The sequence below is a fragment of the Camelus dromedarius genome, chromosome 11, assembly GCF_036321535.1.
Source record: "Camelus dromedarius isolate mCamDro1 chromosome 11, mCamDro1.pat, whole genome shotgun sequence".
In the NCBI taxonomy this organism is placed as follows: Eukaryota; Metazoa; Chordata; class Mammalia; order Artiodactyla; family Camelidae; genus Camelus; species Camelus dromedarius.
In genome coordinates this window covers 4,415,168-4,433,825 of record NC_087446.1, presented here as the reverse complement: position 1 = coordinate 4,433,825, position 18,658 = coordinate 4,415,168, and the positions used below count along the sequence as shown (strand labels likewise).

The following is an 18,658-nucleotide window of genomic DNA, read 5'->3' as shown; positions in this document are numbered from 1 at the left end:
AGGCCCAAGCACCTTCCACGCCCAAAAGCCTTCCACATCCTTGACCTCATTTAAATTCCACAGCAGTCCTGAGAGGTAGTTTTTACGTGCCCAATTCTCAGACAAGAAGGCTAGAGTCCAGAGGGCAGAACAAGCCAGAAAACCCATCACCTGAAGACTTTCCCAGACTCTTAGGTCCACCCATCCTTGCACTGGTTACCCAACAGCTGCCTGGGAGCTGGGGTGTTCTGGCAGCAGCCTGGCTCGTTGCGTGCTCAGGGCAGTGGGGCCGCGGCCTCGGCGTGGTACTTACTTGTGCATGTAGCCCTCGGAGCCGGCCGTGAGGTTCGCCTGCATCACCGCCTGGAACTCGGTCTCGTTGCAGCAGTATTTGAAGACCGTGTTGTTATGGTGACAGCAGAGGATGAAGGTTTTGTTGTCCGAGAGCCGGGGGCAGTGGAAGCCGAAGTGGTAGCGGCCTTTGTGGTCCGTGTATGGCTCACAGACCCGGAAATGCGCGGACAAGACTGGAAAACAGAGGCCCTGGGCTTAGTGGGGCTCCTCACCATGGGCAGGACCTGGTCGGCCTATCCTAGGGTCTGGCTCACCTCTTCCCTTGCTGGGAAGACTTGGTGGACCAGTGTGGCCCAGCCTCACCTCTGCCGAGAAGCCTGCTCTGACTCCTGTCACCTCCCCGGCGTGCCTCGACTACAGGCCTGCTTACACTGTGCTGCGCGGACTGGGGGCTCCTCGCAGGCAGGGCTGCATCTGAAGCCCCACGTGGATCACCCCACCAAGGGCTCTACACACAGAAGGCACTTAATAAGGAAACGGCATTAACTGAGCACCTACTGTGTGCTTCATAGGCTCAAGCAGATTTAATCCATTTGGCCATCCTAGCAGGCAGGTCTGGGATCCCACCTTACAGAGGGAGAAACCGAGGCTCGGAGGCCTAGAGTGACCTGCCTGAGCTGGCTAGTTGTAGTGGAGCAGGAATCCACCCAGGCCTGCCTAGAGTCAAGGTCCAGGGCCCTCTCCACTCCTCCATCGCCATGTGGACTCACTGACAAGTCCAGGCTGGGCGGTGAGCGGCATGGCTGCCAGAACCAGGTCCCGCGGTAGACAAAGCAGTGTCCCCTCCGGATCTTGGCTTCTACTAAGCTGGCGCCTGAGACCTGGAGGTCCCCAAGGGCCTGCCTCAGTGGCCCCAGCTCACGGCGACAAAGCTGTCTTGGCCTTGGACCCCCTTTCCCCCAGCTCGGAGGCCCCTATTCAGCTACCGATGGCGCTGTAAGCCCAGGACACTATTTACTAGCGGGGCCGGTGGCGATAAACAGGCGTGAAAGCCTGAACAAATACGGCAATGGAAAAAAACCTGGAGCCGCCGTCTCCAGCTTCATTAGTATCTTCATAAAAAGGACTGCTGTATCTAATTTGTATCGCTCAAAAGGGGCTTCCCAGGCTGAATACATTTCTCCAACCACAAAGGTTATGGTTTTGCAGAAGCGCCTCAGTTAGTTGAAAGCTCTGTCTCTGCTGAGAGGTGATTAGACTCCAGCCCACACAGCTCCCAGCGCCCGGGGCTGCCGAGGGGAGTCCCAGCGGGGCTGCGCTGGCTGGTGGGCCTCTGGGCCTCACGTGCTGCAGCGCCGAGCCTGGCTTGGGGGGCCTTGTGTAATCCTGTGCCCCTTCCGCAAAGTACAGCACCCTCTTCCATGAGGCAGGGCAGGACCACTTCAGGAGAGGGTTCCAGTCTTTCAGGAGTCCGAAGGGCCCTCCAGGCCCTTTTCTCAGCCTCGGCCTTGGGAAACAGAAGACCCCCTCATGGACACAGAGGTCACTAAATAAACCTCAGGTTGATGGACCATCTCATTTAATCTCATTATTCCCATTGTACAGAGGAGAAAACTGAGGCTGAGAGCAGTGGTCTCAAAACGTGGTCCCTGACCTGCCGCACCCATATCCCCCGGGGACTTGTCACAAATGCAGTTTCTCGAGCTTCTCAGCAGACCTTCTGAATTAGAAACTTGGGGGGGCGGGGCGCAACCTGAGTCTTAACTCGGGGGATGCCGACAGGCTTGGTTTGGGACCCACTGGCCTGGGAGAAGCATGCACTGGAGGCTGGAGGTGAGGGGCAGAGGTGGGAAGCAAATTCTGGCCACCGTCCAGCCCCTGTCCAGGTCGAGGGGGCAGCCTTGCTGTGAATCTGCTCACACTCAGTTCGCAGGGAACTGGCTGTGCCAGCAATCCCAGGGGCTGGGCAGGAAGACTAGCTGGGGCTCTGAGGCTGGACTGGGAGGCCTGGGCCAGCTGGGCCGTGGACAGGGAGGGGATGGAGCCGGGGAGGGGGCCTGAGAGCTGGGCTTCGGAGGAGCCACATGTGCAGAGACGGAGGTGGGAGGGAGGCCCAGCCAGGGAAGCGGATATGGAGAAGCCCCTGGCGGCTCACCCCGGCCAGCCCTGGATGGCCAGCACCACCTGCTTTGGCCATTTGGCAATTACAAGGAGGCCACGGCTGCTTCCTGAGGAAGAATGTGCCGGAACGCAAGGAGCCCTGGGCCAGGAGCCAGGACAGCTGGTCTGAATCCTGGAGCACGCAGGGTCACCCGGCCATCACAGCCTCTCCTTGCCCTCACTGATAGAGACCGGCGGTCCAGCAGCCGGGGGCTCCAAGGAGCATTTGTAAACAGCAAAGCGTAGGGTCTGCTTGGAACAGGGAAGGTGTAAGTCAATGAGTGGACGATGAAAGGCGGCAACTTCCGGCCTCCAGTCACGGGCACAGTGTGGCTCTCGGGCCATGCCTGGGGCCCGAGGGCAGAGGGACTCTGCTAGGAGGCCAGCAAGTCCTGAGTCGCCAGGAAAACCGGCCCAAGTGAAGAGGGATCACCAAGTGGAGAGTGACTCTCTTGGGTCCTGGGGTTTTGGGGCCAGAGAGAGGAGCACGTACCACCCCTGTCTGCAGGGCTTGGGTCAGCATGGCCATCACTTCACAGACAGGTGACTGTCCACTGACCGTGTGGCCTTGGGCAGGTCGCTTTCCTGGTCTGAGCCTCAGTTTCCTCACTTGGAAATGGGTGAGGAGTTCTCTCCCAGGGGACAGCGAGGACAAGACAAGCTAATACAAGGGAAAACAGTGCGGAAAGAGCGCTGTGCACCGTGGCCCCAGACCCTTGGCCTTGGCCTGGCTTTGGCTTTGCTGTCCAGGGACTCCTTCAGAGCCACACCCCCCAGCAAAGGGTTAAGGGCCCGAAGCTACAGGCCGGTGTCAACAGCTCTGCCAGAGCGAAAGAACACAAGAGGGACAGAGACAGAGGGAGACACAGAGACAAAGGGAGGCAGACAGAGGAAGAGACGGAGAGAACAGGCACCTGGCTCAGACCAGGGCTCGCGCTGGGCCACCCCTGCTGGCAGGAGGTAGGGTGGACTCCAGCCGGCCAGCTTCACTTTGGAGCAGCCCAAGAACCTGGTCTATGTTCATCTCTGTAAACAGGAGAGTGAGAGCCACCTGCTGGGGTGACTGCCAGCCTGGGAGACCAGTCCGGTGCTGGGGCGGGGGCGGCGGCCTCGCGCCACCTGGGTGAGAATCCAGCCCCAACACTGGTTGTGTTGTCTCAGGCTAGCCAAGTCTCGGTCACCTCATCTGCGGTGACTACAACCTTGCCTGACTCTGACCTGCTGGGGTCAGGAGAGAAATCACTGAATTTGGCCATCAGCCACCCTTAACCCCACAGTGTCCTCAAGAATCTTCCAGCTGAGCTCCCGTGGCAGGCATGTGGGGGCACAGCACACAGTGGCTTCTCACCAAACAGCATCGGACGTTAGCTTCTCACGAGGGGGACCCCAGCAGGGCAGGGGACTCGAGGCACCCCCATCAGCACCCAGGAGCCCGACTGGGCTGGCACGGACCCCAGGAAGGGACCACTGTCCCTGTCCCCCCCCCGCCACCTCTCGCCCAGCGTCACGGAGGGTCTACCTGCGGAAATGAGCAGCGAGAGGACGGCGAGCACGTTCAAGGGCTGCTGGCCACAGCTGGTCATCGTTTGGCTTGCATGGATCCGTCGAGAGCTGCCTGTTGAAGGAGAGCCAGGAGAGGCCGGGTGTGGGCTGTCTCGCCTGTGGTGCAGACACTGGCTCTGCTGCCCACGGTGGGGACGGGCAGGCGCGGCAGGGAAGTGGGTTTGCTGGGTGCAGGGGGCCGGGCTGTGGATGATGGAAACGCCACCATCCAATTTCCTTTCTGGAATGAATGACCTTCCCCCACCAGTCACCGTCACCTCCCTTTCTTTTCACGGCAAAATGAGACTTAATCAAAGGAGGACGGATGGCTCAGGTGGTGGAAATAACCAGTGGGCTGAGGCCGGCTGAGGCTGGTGAGCGGGCGCCCGAGTGCACAGGAATGAGAATGACTGGGGAGCCTGGCGACTGGTGGGGAGCTCGTGTACCTGTGGGGACTTGCGGGACCCAGGTCTCCCTGCTGTGTCGCTAACCGTGTCTTTCATTAACCCCCCACAAGCATGCATCGAGCCGGCCCCTTCCAGGCATTAGGGACACAGCAATGAACTAAATCAACTGGAAACAGAACTCAATAGAAGCTGTCCCTGCCCCGGCTTACATTCTACTGGGGAGGGCTGATAGCCCCCAAACAGATGAGTAGTTCAAATGCTACGAGGCCCCTGGGGTTACACCCCAAAGGCTGAAAGCAGAGATTCAAACAGATACTTGAACCCCCCAGAGCAGTGCAATTCACAATAGCAAAAGGTGGCAATGACCCATGTGGTCGGCGAGTGGGTGACAAGTAAACACGACTTGGCGGGAGGTCCTATAATAGTGGAACATTACTCAGCCTTAAAAAGGAAGGAAGTTCTGTCACAGACTGCTGTATAGATGAGCCTTGAGGTTATTACACTCAGTGAAATAAGCCAGACACAAAAAGACAAGTACTGTTATGACCCCACTCATGTGAGATCCCAAAGCAGGCAAGTCCACAGAGGCAGGGAGGAGGGCTGGGGGAGGGAAGTGGGGAGTGAGCGTGTCATGGGGACGGGGTTTCCGTTTGGGAAGATCACAGAGTTCTGGAGATGGACGGTGGTGACTGGAGGAAGTGCTGCAGAGTGACGGGGCCGCAAGTGCAAAGGCCCTGAGGTGGGAGCAGTGGGGAGGTCAGTGGGGGGTGGGGGGAAGGGCAGGTAGCAGCAGGCCACCTAAGGTATCCACCTTACATCGGGTTGCTGAAGCCTCAGGACAAACCTGAAGCGACAGGTTACCTCGCTATTACCAGCCCCTCCCCTAAGGGGTTTGGGAATGGAGGCTGGGGAGGAGGCCCAAGTGTCGTCCGTGTGCACGGCATGGCCCACTGAGAGCCCTGCCTGGGTTGTAGCTGCATGTGGCTGGGAATTAATTTGCTGAGCGCCTATTATGTGCCAAGCTCTGGGCAAGGCGAGGTGGTGCACACCACCCCCTTGCCTCACGGAACCCCTGGTCTGGGAGAGCTCTGGGACACCGGTGTGGGTCCAAGGCAGCTCTGAATCCTGCTTGGTGGTGGCAGGCAGAGGCAACCCAGGGTCAACCCAGAGGCCGGAAGCTTCAGAACAAGGAGACGGTGCCAGATTCATGGCCGAACACAGGATGCTCACGGCCAGGTCCCGCCCTGCTCTGGGGCCTTGGTCTTCTCACCAACAGCATGGACAGCAGGGAGGCACCGAGGGCGTCAGGTGCTGCTCCTGAGTTTGGTAAGCAAGAATAAGAAAAGGGGGTGGCCTGGCGGTAAGATGCCTTAATATGGCGATTACTCATGGTGGTGACGTCGGTGTCAGCCCCTGGGGAGGGTGCCCCTCCTTCCTCTGCACGAAGGCCTCTCTACCCCTATGGACTGTGAGCTGTTTAATTGCTCGGAGCCTGGTCCTCCTCCCCGCCTCCCTCAGGGCCCTCCTGGGAGGATGAAGGAGATTAAAGCATTTGAAAGTGCTTAGGAAAGGATTTCATACTGGAGAAACCTAAGGATCAGCCCTGGAAAACGCACTGGGGTGGTGGTGGGTGCTGTCTCCGAGATGCCTCTCCCCCAGCAATGTGGCCCCATCCCACAGATGGGGAAGCAGAGGGCCCCCTGAGGGCTGAGACAGGTCTCCAGAATCTGTGCCCTTCTAGCCCCTGAAGGCTGGGGCTACCTACTTTTTGAGCCGGGGCTCCAGTCTGAGAGTGGATTCCCTGAACAAATGCTGGGGTGGGGGTGGGGGTGGGGGGGGTCCACCTCTGTCATGTGCCCTGCCCTCCCTCCTGCTGCTCATACTTATAAGCCCTGCATGTATTGGGGGAGGCTGTCTAATCACACCTGGGGTGCCCTCCTCTTTCCTGTGAGTCCAAATCCTACACTACCTTAGAAGCTATGTTAATGCCACCTCCTCCAGGAAGCCTGCCTTGATTCCATCAGCTGGAAGAAATTTGTCACCCCACTGAGGCTTATTGTATTCCATCTCTTCTCTTATTAACATGTTAATTCATTTATTCATTCATGTATTCCCTTCATAAATATTCACTTGCAAACCCCTACTCTAGGCTAGGGTCTCTGGGCTGGGTTTTAGGGACTCAGGATGTGCTGGGTGAAGGCATCCCCCAGCTTATGCAATGGGTCCTCCTGCCCTCCTCTAGGGACCATGATAGGCCTGGGCTTGAGCCAGCCAGCGGGGGGCACCAGCCTCATGCTTGGATCAACAGCAGCCCCCAGGTCTGTTGTGGATGTGTGGTCCACCAAGCTCCGGTGTGCCCCGCCTTGGTGACGCACTGCACGTCCGTCCCCTGTCCAACAGGGCACTCCTCGTGGTCTGCTCAGTCGCCTCCGCTCAGCTGGGCCCCTCATGCCCACCTGTGGCTGCCTCAACAGGTGACAGAAGCCACAGCCCCATTTGTGGGGCAGAGGTTGGGGTGGGGGCCTCCGGGTGGGGGTGGGGACTGCCCTACCACCCCAGGTCCCCAAGGCAGCTCAGTGCCAGCACTGAAGGCTGAACCCGTGGTGGAGAGAAAACCCCACTGTGCGTCACTGGGCATTTACATAAAAATTCCATTTCAAACGACCTGAGACGGCAAAGCTGGAAGCCAGGTTCTCTATCCCTGGCCAGGTCGGAAGGCTGCTTTAGAAATGCCATGGCTGCCATTTGTGCTAGGTTTCCACGAGAGGGCCGGCTGCAGGGTCACGCCATCAACAACACTGATATTCACCGCGACCCCTCTAGGGGGTCTGCAGCGGGGAACCTGGGCATGTCACGCTGTCAGGTGCCGCCCCCTGGGACCTCCCCACTGGTGATGTTTTGGGAAAGCCTCTCCAGCAGAGGCAGGAGTTGGGGCTGAAAGAGTGATGCCCCTCCTTGCGCCCCACCGGGCCCGGCCCTGCTCTGGGGGCTGTAGCCATGGGGCTGCTGTCCCGGGTCTGGCTTATACCAGCTGAGTTCTTTACAGGTCCTGGATGCTGGCTTTTCACCGTGTTATCTCAGATAATCCCCCACGGCCTGATGAGGTAGACATCAACCTCCCATCTGGTAAAGAAGGACACTGAGGCTCAGAGAGGTGAAGTGACTTGCCTGAGGTCACATAGCCACTCAGTGGCTCAGACAGGAAGCAAGTCCGGCCTCCATATTTGCTCTCCCTCCCGGCACTATAGGAGCTTCCAGGGCCTCCCGAGCCCTCCCCCCTCCCGCCTCCCCCCCAGAAGCACGTTTACCGTGGACAGATTCGATTTATGGTCCCAGGTTCCATCTCTGAAAATTGGTAAACTATCCACAATGGTAGCTTGTGACCAACAATAAAACTCAAAGAACAGGTAGAACATTCTGGATGAGCGGGACTCCCCACGCTCTGGCTGCCTCCAGGATCACAAGTCAGGCGCGCATCTCCGCGTCCACCCCTCGGGTCAGCCAGGGAGTGCTGTGCCCAGATCCGAGGATTATTTTTAAACACCGAATTTGGCGAGGCCTGAGAGGAGAGGCAGGAGGGCATGTGAAGAGAAACAGAGCCGAGAAAGATGAATTAAACCCCACCAGCAACAACAGCAGAGCCTGCTTTCACGTCAGCCGGGCTAGGCAGGGCGGGGGGAGGGAGGCAGGGCTGGCGGGCGGGCCCTCGGTGCTGTGTGAGGGGCTCTGCCACGGACTCTCTGGAGGCCCCACGCCTGGGGGCCACTGGCCCGATGCCAGGAGATCCCACACCCTCTCTTGGTTGCCAGCAGACCCCTTGTCAGCCCACCTGACCTCCCCTGGGTGTGGCCCAGAGCATCACCTCTTGCCTGGATAAGGCCGAGGGCCGCACGGCCTGGAGGTTGGGCCTTGGGCTTGGGCCACCCTGCCCGGCCCCCCTCTTCTGTAACCACACCCATATGACCTGGGACAAGTCCCCTCAGTCTCCTCGGCCCCCAAAAGGAGATAAAAATAGTATCACATCCACAGAGTCCTTGCGACGACTGGCTGAAGGGAGGCCTCAGAGCACTTGCGATGGGGCTGGCGCTCCAAAAATGTCTGTGGGGTGTGCTCCTTGCAGCCAGCTGCCTCTGCCCCAGCCTCGCCCACCCACCCACACCTCCTGAGGGGTCGGGGCAGCTGCAGGCTCAAGTCCGTGCTCACTCCGGAGGCCCCGTGTGGTCTGACCCTCGCTGCCGCCTCTCACTCTCTCTGCTCCTCCACTCCAGCCTCTGGGATCTGCCTCTCCCCTGGGTCTTTGCACACCCTATTCCCCAGGCTGGGGACACCCTTCCCCTCTCCTGCAGGCAGGCAGCCTGGACCCAGCTTCTGGGGTCAGCTAGGTCCCCGACTCTCAGAGTTCTCCCTCTGATGCACCTCTGGGTGGGCTCTGGAGGCTGGCATGGGCGAGAGCACGCTGCCTGCTTGGTTTGTGTCTCGACCTGAGAGCAAACTGGGGTTAGAGAAAAGCAGGTGGCAGGCGGGGCATTGAGAACCCAGACCGCTGCTGCAGGGGACTGGCCTTTAGACCCTGCCACCTGAGCCTGCATTTCCCGACATCGAGAATAAAGGAGGGCACGTGACTAGTTACACACTGGTCACCCAAACACATGCCACCTGGCCCCTCCCCTGCAGGGCTGCAGCTCTGCGGTCATCCCCGTGGCGGGGTGAGGACGGGTCCTGTCCCAGCCTCCTGGGTGCCGGTCGCTGGTGGCAGAGCACAGGAGTCAGGCCCTCTGCTCAGGCTGGGCCTTCCCTGGACATCTCTCCCCCCAACTCTGGTGTTCAAATCAGACCTACCCCAGGCCTGGCTCCAGTGCCCGCAGGTCCAGGAAGCAGCCTGGGCTGCTGCTCGCCCTCTCCATCCCCACTGCCCAGGGTCATCTTCTGGATGCTCATCAATGCACACATGACAGTCTCTACTGGGGGCCACGCCCAGGGCTGGGTGCCGGTGGGCGTGGGGTTAAGCCACAAACAAGATGGACCGGGTCTGGCCACCACGGGACTGTGGCCTGGGGAGAGTCAGGAAGCAATGGATTCCATGGTGAATCAGAAATCAAGCCTGGACATTCTTCTTACCATTCGTCATAGTGTGAGTGCTGCGAGTTAGTAATTAAACAGGGGCAGAGCCCTTCGAGGCCTCACAAACCGTCCTGTGGGCAGTAGGTGCCCAAGAGGCGGGGGCTGGAGCTAACGCCGGGGAGAGCAGCTGCCAGCCCCGGGGCCGGCCCTGGGCCGGAGCGTGCTGAGCACTTGACTCTGACAAGCCGGCTTGCCTACACCCTTAGGCTGTCCCAATGCCCTCCCCAGGGTGGGGACAAGGAGGGAGGGGCGGGCCAGAGCCAGGATTCAAACCCGTGGTCTGCTCCTGTGCCCTGTCTCCAGGCACAGATGAGTGTGTTCACACCCGCAGGCAGCACACGCGTGCACACGTGTCTGCAACACACGCGTGAACATGCGTGCACGCGCCCCCGCAGCCCACACGGGCACACGTGTGACCGGCGCACCTGTGGGAGCACACACTGTCTCAGCGGCGATGTTTACCCTCCAGCCAGTCCCCGGGCTTCCAGGGCCTTTCCTGGCCTTGCAGACCCAATTCTGAGTTTGCGAACTTTTGTTTTTAGGACAATGTCCACTGAGAGGTTATGAAATCTCACTCAGAAACCAGAGTCCAGGAATAGCACCTGTGGGAAGCAAGGCCAGAGTGCGTCCTCCTGACCCCCCGGTGCCTGCGGAGGGAGCGGCAGGGCAGCCAGGCCAGGTGGCCGGAGCACACACACGGAAGGACAGATGGACACAGGCCAGACGGCGACACGTTCTCCAGCAGCTGGGGCTGCACAGCCAGCAGTCACTTGGCAGTTTCAGATGAGTCCCCCAGAGCCTGTGTCCTCCAAGGCCTCCCCTGACCCCTGCATGAGGCTGAGGACCCTGCCGTGTGTGCTCACGGCCTGTCCACCTTTCCTCAGAACACAGATGGCTGTTTATAGTTGCATGCTTGGCACAGGGGCTCCCTCTGAGCAGCGTCCATCAGCTCCCTTAGACTGTAACCTGGACAAGGACAGGGACCCAAGACCGGCAGCATAATTCGCCAGGCCCAGTGCAAATGAAAAATGCAGAGAACCATTTCTGTTCAAAACTCTTCAGCAATTCAGCAACAGCAGAGCATTAAACCAAGCGTGGGCCCTTCCGAGCCTGGGTCCCTGTGCGACTACCCCGATCACACACCGTGAAGCTGGCCCTGCTGCCACTGCTTGGTTTGGGCTCAGCACCAGGCAGCATGGGCCCGGCACATAGTAGGCACTTTATAAACACTTGTTGGATTGGTTGAATGAATGCAGGCATCATCATCTCCATTTTTCTGATAAACAAGTCGCTGGCCCTGCTGCCACTGCTTGGTTTGGGCTCAGCACCAGGCAGCATGGGCCCGGCACATAGTAGGCACTTTATAAACACTTGTTGGATTGGTTGAATGAATGCAGGCATCATCATCTCCATTTTTCTGATAAACAAGTTGCAGCTCAGAGAGCCGGCACGATTTATCTGGAACTGAGGGGCTGGCAGGATGGGATTTGAACTCAAGTCTGTCTGACTCCAAGCAGGGGCTCATGGTGGGTGCCGGTAGGGGAAACGACAAAGGTTTCTGAGTCCGTCTCCCCTGGCCTGGAATCTGAGTGCTGCCGCTAAGTAGCTGACTGTTCTAGGCAAGTTATCTCACTGGCCTCAGTTTCCTTATCTGTAAAATGGAAACCAGGCCTGTCCCTGCCCCCGCCTTGCTGGGGTATTGAAGAAAAAAAAGACCAGAAGGGTTAGCAGGGCACCCAGCACATCTAGCAGGTGTGCTCTGTAAATGCCTCTTAACTGATGTTGCCCACTGTCGTTTCCAAAGCCGATGGTTTAGGCACCTGAGATGCTGCTCGGTGCCCCCAAGCAAAGGAAGGTGTGCCTGAGTGCCACGCCTACCGAGCTAGCCCCCTCTCCTGTTTGGCTGGTGCCTCAGTGAGCACTACTTGCCTGCTGCCCCGCCTGCTGGTTAATTGCTTCCCTGCCAGGCACCAGCTCCTTGAAGTGGGGAGGGGACTTCCATGCCCCTCTATCCCCCGCAGAGGATGCTCTGCGCACAGTAGGTGCTGAGTGAATGTTTGCTCCCCAAAGAGCAACACTCACCGTCAACACTCTTAGGCCTAGATGCCAGGTTCACTTTATTGCAAAGAGCAAACTTTCAGATGGAACAGTGGAGATGCAGGCAGAGGCTCAGCCTGACTTCTACTGAGACAAGGTGTCAGCTTTTACTGCCAACACCAGCAGCAACCTTGGGCATCAGTCTCACGGTGGCAGCCACTCACCTAAGCCAAGAAACCCCAGCTCCAGGGCTCCAGAGGGCTAGGTCCCCCAGAGTCCAGGGTAGCCCAGGTGGGACAGCTCAGAGTCCTGAGTGTACATCCCCTGAGCCCCACTGTCCCCATATCAGACAGACATGACACCACGTGCTCCACAGGGCTACTGCAGGGTCCACTCCGGAGGGAAGAGGAGAGTTTGCACACCGCAGCATGGGGTGTCCTTGTCAGCAGGACCACGGGACATCGTGCAGGTCACCACCAACTCGGAAACCACTCCTGCCCCCCAAATCCCTCCCACAGGACAACATTCTAGTTGATCTCCCGAAGAGCTCTCAGTCCTCAGCGACATCCCAACCCCCACCTCCACCCACCAGGCTCTGGGTTCAAGCTCTAAACCCAGCTTGTTTCCGCGGTCCCGTCCTGGGCCCCGGCCGGGCCCCCTCTGCCCTCACGCAGGCCTCCGTGCGTGTCACTCTCCTGAGTGCTTGAAGGGGGCACAGCTGCCCTCCCCGTCTCAAAGGTGAGGAAACCGAGGCCCAGGGAGGGGAGAGGTCTGCCCAAGGGCACACAGCTGGGAGAGGCTGGGCTGCAAAGCCCAAGGCTTGGATGCTCTGCCCCTCTTGGGGCCACACCAGGTCTCAGGGCAAGTGGTTAAGGGGAGGGTGTCGCTGAGACCTCGTGAGGCCCTCTGTTCTATCCGTTCTCCCGAATTATTTGGCTACATCATGGAGATAAAACAACCCTTGGAAATCCCAGGGGCATTTTTTTCCCACTGGAGAAACATAAAAATATCACATGAAGAATGAATCACTTAAAGTGTCAGGGCTGGGAGAGGAAAGACAGGCACGCAGGCTGTCGAAGGGCAGCCCGGGATTTCTCTCCCAGTTCTCGGAGCCCCGATGCCAGCCTCCCTCTGTGGGAGGGGCCTCGGCCCAAGGGACCCTCTTTCTCTGGGAAGAAGAGAAGCCGGAGCCCAGCCTGTTTCCCATCTATAAGTGGGGGTAACGCACCCACCTTGAGGGGTGTTGGGAGGGGCCGAGGAGGTGATGGAGGCATTCATTCATTCATTCCACACCGAGTGTAATGCTGGGTGGCACTGGCTGGGGACTACAGATACTGGTGGGCTGGACAGACCCGTCCCACCCCTGTAAAGCCCACCTAATTCATACATGCGGTGACTCGGTGCGTCTGAGCTCAGAGGAGCACCCTGACCTGGTCTGGGTCGGGGGTGCCCCGGAGGAACAGGAGATCCGACAGGTCCCCGGCTCATCCAGACCAGGTTGGGGGGCCTGGGGAGGGAGCTTGCCAGCAGGGAACTGGCACATGCAAAGGCCAAGAGGTGGGACAGCACTCCGGGATGGGGACGAGTCTGGCACAGCAGGAGCGGAAAGAGGGGGGAGCAGGGAGACAAGGCCAGAGCGGCGGGCGAGGCCTGGTGAGTGCTCCCGGCACATAGTAGGTGCTGATGGGCCTCTGCGGGGCCCACCCCCACAACTCACGAGGACCACCATAAACAGGGTCTCAGCCCTCTCAGGTGAGGAAGGGGCGGGAAGCAGAGCAGAGGACAAGTGAGGCGGGGACAGGAGAGCCATCTGAACACCTACTGTGTGCTGGGACTTCTGTGCAGGCAGATCTTATGTCTGAATCTGACGAGTGAGGGGAGGGAGGGAGGGAGGCACTGGCCGACACTCGCAGGGGCCGGCCATGACCCTGAGGGGGCCCCGGGGTCTGTCTTCCCCATCCTCTGGCTGGCCACGCTGGACTGGCCAGCAGGGTGTGCATCTAGGGGATCTGGGCGGGAAGAGGAGATGGGAATGGGCTCCAGGTCATCAGGGCAGGGCCCCGAGGGCAGCTGAATCTGGGGAAGAGCTTGAAGGGAGAATGGGAGGTGGAAAAGGGGGCTGGAGTCGGTCCAGGTGGGACCGGCATGCCCCTCCCTCCACTTCCTCTGTTCTCCCTCACTGGTCCATACAGCATGGAGCTTGTCCCAGCATCTGAGCCTCTATTCCCACCCGCCCTCTGTGTGAGGCTCTTGACGCAAAGACTCTAAGGCACAGGGATGGTCAGCAACTTGCCTGCGGTCACACAGCCTGCGGCAGAGGAGCTGGGATTGAGCAGGGGGTCCCGGTGCCAGCAACTGTGCGCCGCACAGGGCTCCCAGCCCCTCCGCCCAGAGCCTGCTCTCCCCCCGCCTCCCCTTCACTGGGGACCCTCACATCCCTCTGGGCCTGAGGGTCTCTGTGGCCTGCTGTGCTCCCCCCACCCCCGGGGCACTTGTCCAGGGCAGGGACCCTGGCTTTGCCTGGGCTTAATGAGAGTTTGCTCCTGAAGGAACTCGTGCCCCCGTACAGCGTGGATTCGGGGACGCCCTTATCTGCTCAGCTCTGGGATGCAGAGACCAGAAACCCTGCCCCTCCAGCTGCCGGCCTTCCTCCATCACTATCAACCCTAAACCCCAATAAAATGAGAGCGACTCAGCCAGGCCTTGTATAGGCAAAGGAGCATGGTAGCTGGTCTGTGCAGAAAGCCACGCAGCTGGTTCTTCCGGGGCAGGGAGAACTGGGAGGTGGCCCTGGCCCTACGTCGGCAGTGCGAGCCCAGCTCAGGGCCAGGGCCGCCTGGGGCTGCCACGTGGGGACTGTCCCCGGAGCCAGGCTCAGGTCTGCCTGGCTTTGTGTCTTCACAGCACGTCATTGAGTCCCATTTCACAGGTGAGCAAACTGAGGGTGTCCCCTCAAGGTCTCACAGCTCGGAAGCAGCTGACCTGGGGTTGCAGGGGCGCATCTAGCTAGTGCTTCACGCCACGAGAGACCGTATGTGTGAATTCCCCACAGGGCCCTCAAGCTCCTTGATCAAGTGCGGGTCAGTGACGCCACAGCTGGAGCCCGTCCTCTGCGCCAGGCACTGCCCCGGGAGGTGCATCCGTGAGCGCATTCAGCCCCCTGCCCTCTGAGGACGGAAACACAGACTATGGAGGGGGTGTGTCCACCTGACTCCAAAGCTGGGCTGACTCCCTAGGTCTCCTCTCCATGCCGCTCCAGCCCACCCCAGCCAGCAGCAGGGAACTTCTTATCCAGGCAGGGCTGCCCATCCCAGCGGCTGCTGGAAACACATCATGTGCACATCTGCACACAAAGGGCCCACAGGCCCAGCAGCCGGGTCTCCCCGGGCACCGCCCCAGCCCACAGCCGTCTCCACACTCAGGCTTTCTGTGTCTTGTCCCTCTGCTCCGCCCTCAACTGGCATTTCCGTGGTGGCCAGTGCTACGGTGGCATTTAAAGCCAGCCTACAAAGGAAGCCGGCTCAGTCTGCCTCGCGCCCATCGCTGGAATCCTGCCCGGCCTGAGCTGGGCCAGAGATGAACCGCCTTCCTTGTCCCCTGAAGACACAGGTGCTCTGCTTAAGGCAGAAAGAGTGCTAAGTTCAGACAGGCCTGGGTGCCCCTTACCTAGTCACCATCCATGTGGACAGTGGTGGCCCAGAGTGACTGGTGCTGTGCTGGGGAAACCAGGGGGCCACGGGAGCTCAGGAAAAGCAGCTGGTGGGACTGGAAGAGCGGGTGTGTACTTAATCCTCACGACTGGGAGATGCTGTGATTAGCCTCAATTTACAGATGTGGACACTGGGACACACAGAGTTTAAGTAACTTGTCCTGGGTCACCCAGCGAGTTGGTGGTGGAGCTGGGACTCAATTCAGGAGGTCTGGCAGTGGGCTCCAGGGGAGAGCAGGAGGGCGTTCCTGGCAGAGGGACCAATCACAAAAAGTGAGGCGAGGGTTCGTTCAGCGCAGTAAGTTACGGGACCAGTTTGGGGGCAGCGCTCAGCCAGGTAACGAGGCTTCCCCTCCTGCCTCTGGTCTGAGGCTCAGCACAGCAGCAGAGAACCGAAAGGGAGGGCCCTCAGCTTGGGGTCCGAACGCACAGGCTCTGCCACGTCTCAGCCGTGTGACCCTGGGCGAGTCCCTTCCCCCCTCTGAGCCGGGTGCGCCGTCATATGAAAGTGCAGCCGCGTCACTACGTTTACTTCTGGTGATGCCGCCACGCGGGAGAAGTTCCTCTTTACCTGGGGGGCTGGGGAGTCAGATCTGGAGGGAGCACGACCCACAGCAAGCTCAGGGAGGCCCAGGGGAGGCTACTGTCACGGCGTCCTCCTGCACACAGTGGGTCCTCCGTGACCGTGTGATGAGCAGCGCTAACGCCCCTCCAGGCTCAGCGAAGGCCCTGCTGACTGGCGGGCACGAGGTACGAGAATGTTCTCGGCAGCACCATTTATGAGAGGAAAACCCTGCAGACAGCCCAGCTGGAAGACGGGAGGACGCGGAGCAGAAGTCCAAACACCGAACGCTCCGCAGCTGCCAAAGTGAACCACAGCCACACCAATGTCACGGGGCGTTTTAGCAACCTGGGGCTGGGGGAGAAACTTAGGTCCCCAGATTACAATCTGCACCATCACCTTAGGAAGCTAAAAAGAGCTGTGAAGCATGCACATGACCAAGGCACAGAGGGCAGTGTGGGTCGTGGTGGGCCCTGCGGGGACTGGGGGTGGGTGAGGGCACAGGGGCCCATGTTCTGGCCATCACCTTGGGTGGTGGGTTCAGGGAGGTGGATCCCCGGTGCTGGGATTTTCCGATTCCAGTAAGGATTTGTCTTCACATGGACTCCCAGCCTCCTCCCTGTGAGCCCCGGTCACCCGGCCCCTTCAAGTGCTTCCTGGTCATAAGCTCTCGGTGACTCAGTTTCCTCATCTATAAATTGGGGGTGCTGGTCATGAAAGGTCCTCCTATACTCAGCAAAGTGCCCGAACCAGGTGGACCGACATGTCATAACCCAGGCACGGAACCCCACCGCCACCTGTCACCTGCCTGGGCAGGCCACCTGGCCACAGGGAAGCTCGGCTTTTCCTCTGTAAGTGGGAGTCTTGCCTCCCCACCCTCCCAGGTCACAGGAAGATGAGACATGAAGCGGGTGCCGTGTGCAAGGTAACCTTGTCATTCACAGAGTGACATCAGTGATTCAGGGGTGGCAGCCCGGGTCTCAGCCTGTTGGGGGTAATGACTCCAAACACATGCTGGTAACTGAACCCACCACCAACTGCAGATGCTGGGGAAGGGGGAGGCAGCAAAGCCCCCACCAGGCGCCAAGCGCTCTCGGCCATGCCCTTGACATCCTGACTTCCCAGGATCACGCTCTCCCAGCCCAAGGAGAACAAGAGCACTCTGACTTGCCAAGGGGTCGCTGTTACTAACGGCAGGCCCTGGTGTGGAACTCAATATGGAACAGACCAAGCCAGGTAACCCAGCGGGGGCACGGTGAGCCCTGGGGGGTGTTGTGCCTGGGGTGAGGTATTGGGTGAAGAGTGTAGCATGTGACGGGGAAGAGCCAGCGTTTATAAGCTCAGGACCTTGGAGAAGCAAGGGACCTCTCAGACCCTTGGCTTCCCTTCTGTCTGATGAGGATGATGTTTAGAGTAGGATGAGTGAATGGAAACTGCTGGGAGAGACCTCGGAGGTGGCTGGACCGCACATGCCCGCAGTGTGGTCTTGCGCTCTGCTTGGGAGCTGGTGAGAAACACGAGATGTCCGGCCAGCTGGGACCTGTTGGACTAGAACCAGGGTGGGGGCAAGGGATTTGCGTTTTACCAGCTTTCCAGGGGATTCTGGTACACCCTCAAGTTCAGGAACCACTGTGCTAGATCAGAGACTGGGAATTTTTCTGTGAAGGGCCAGACAGTAGCGGTCACGGGCTTTGTGGGCCGGGTGCCTCATCACAATGATTTAACTCTGCCGTCACAGCAGGACAGCAGTCGGAGGCCACACGGACTCATGGCGGAGGCTGTGTTCCAACAAAACTTTATTAACAAAACCAGGCAGCTCAGTTTTCTAAACCCCTTGGTACCCAGAGTGCAGTCCGCAGCCTGGCGCATCTCCTGGGAGCTGCCTGGAAACGCAGGCTCTCTGGAGGCCTGCGCCTCCTGCCCCGGAGGCTGTGTGCTAACCTGTCCACACTCGGGGAGCAGGCGGCAAGCTCTCCAGGTAGCCAACAGGCCCAGTGGGGTCCTTCTAGGTCTGATGAGGGGGGCTGGGCGGTGGGGGTGCTGGGAGAGGGGCTGCCGAGCGAGTGTAACAAACCACGGCACGGCGCAGCTAATTGGAAGCAGATGCTGTTGCAACCAGAGACTTGTCAGCTGTGATTAAGCGAAGTTGCCTTTAGGCCAATCAACTTCAAAATTATGCAAATAGGGTGGCAGCCGAGACCACAGGGATGGTGCGGGCGGCTGCCCCACCCAGCCGGGCACTCCTAACCCCCCTTGGCTGGCCTGGAGGGCCCACATCCACGCGTCTCCCCCAGACCTAGCTCCACTTCTGGGGTGAACAAGCCTCCTGCCACACTCTTGGTAACTGTACCAAAGCTGCTGACCTGAGCGGGAGGAAACCAGCAGCCACCCAGAGCCAGGCCGGGCCTGGACCTCTCTCTCTTGAAAGTGCCAGCTGCCCCACTGGTGAGCCAGGCCTGGGTCACCAGCCTGGTCAGCCACACTGGCCCTCAGTGAACCAGGCCAGGCCTCACCTGGGAGGCTGCACCCCAAGAGGGCTCCCTGGTGGCAACGGCTGAACAGGAGACTTCCAAAGGTGGCTCTCGGCCGTCCTCCCAGAGCGCTTACAAACACCGGCTCACCTCCCGCAATTCTCCTGGGCCCCAACCTGGACAGACAGTGGCCTCTTCTGCTCATCTCCACCCCTGGGCCCCCAGACTTGTTGCACCTCAAACTGAACTCAGCCATCCGAGCCTATTGGGCTTTGCTGCCTCCTCCGGCGGCCCCTCCCACGGCCAGTCTCCCAGGGAGCCTGGGGGGTCTGCCACGGGACTGGTGTGAGGGGCAGGGGCCTGGAGACAGGGAAGA

The 18,658-nt window shown here is 59.7% G+C and overlaps 1 protein-coding gene across 2 annotated transcripts in view; it reads right to left on the bottom strand.

Annotated features, from left to right (window-relative positions):
• The window catches only part of SHISAL1 (shisa like 1), a 78,987-nt gene that overhangs the window by 47,093 nt on the left and 13,236 nt on the right, over positions 1–18,658 (bottom strand). For both annotated transcript variants that reach the window (XM_010983444.3, XM_064491380.1), the window contains exons 2-3: positions 3,953–4,048; positions 293–506 (exon numbers count right to left, since the gene is read on the bottom strand). In XM_010983444.3, coding sequence (XP_010981746.2) covers positions 293–506; positions 3,953–4,016 — 278 coding nt within the window. In that variant the 5' untranslated portion in view covers positions 4,017–4,048. The remainder of the gene's footprint in view (positions 1–292; positions 507–3,952; positions 4,049–18,658) is intronic.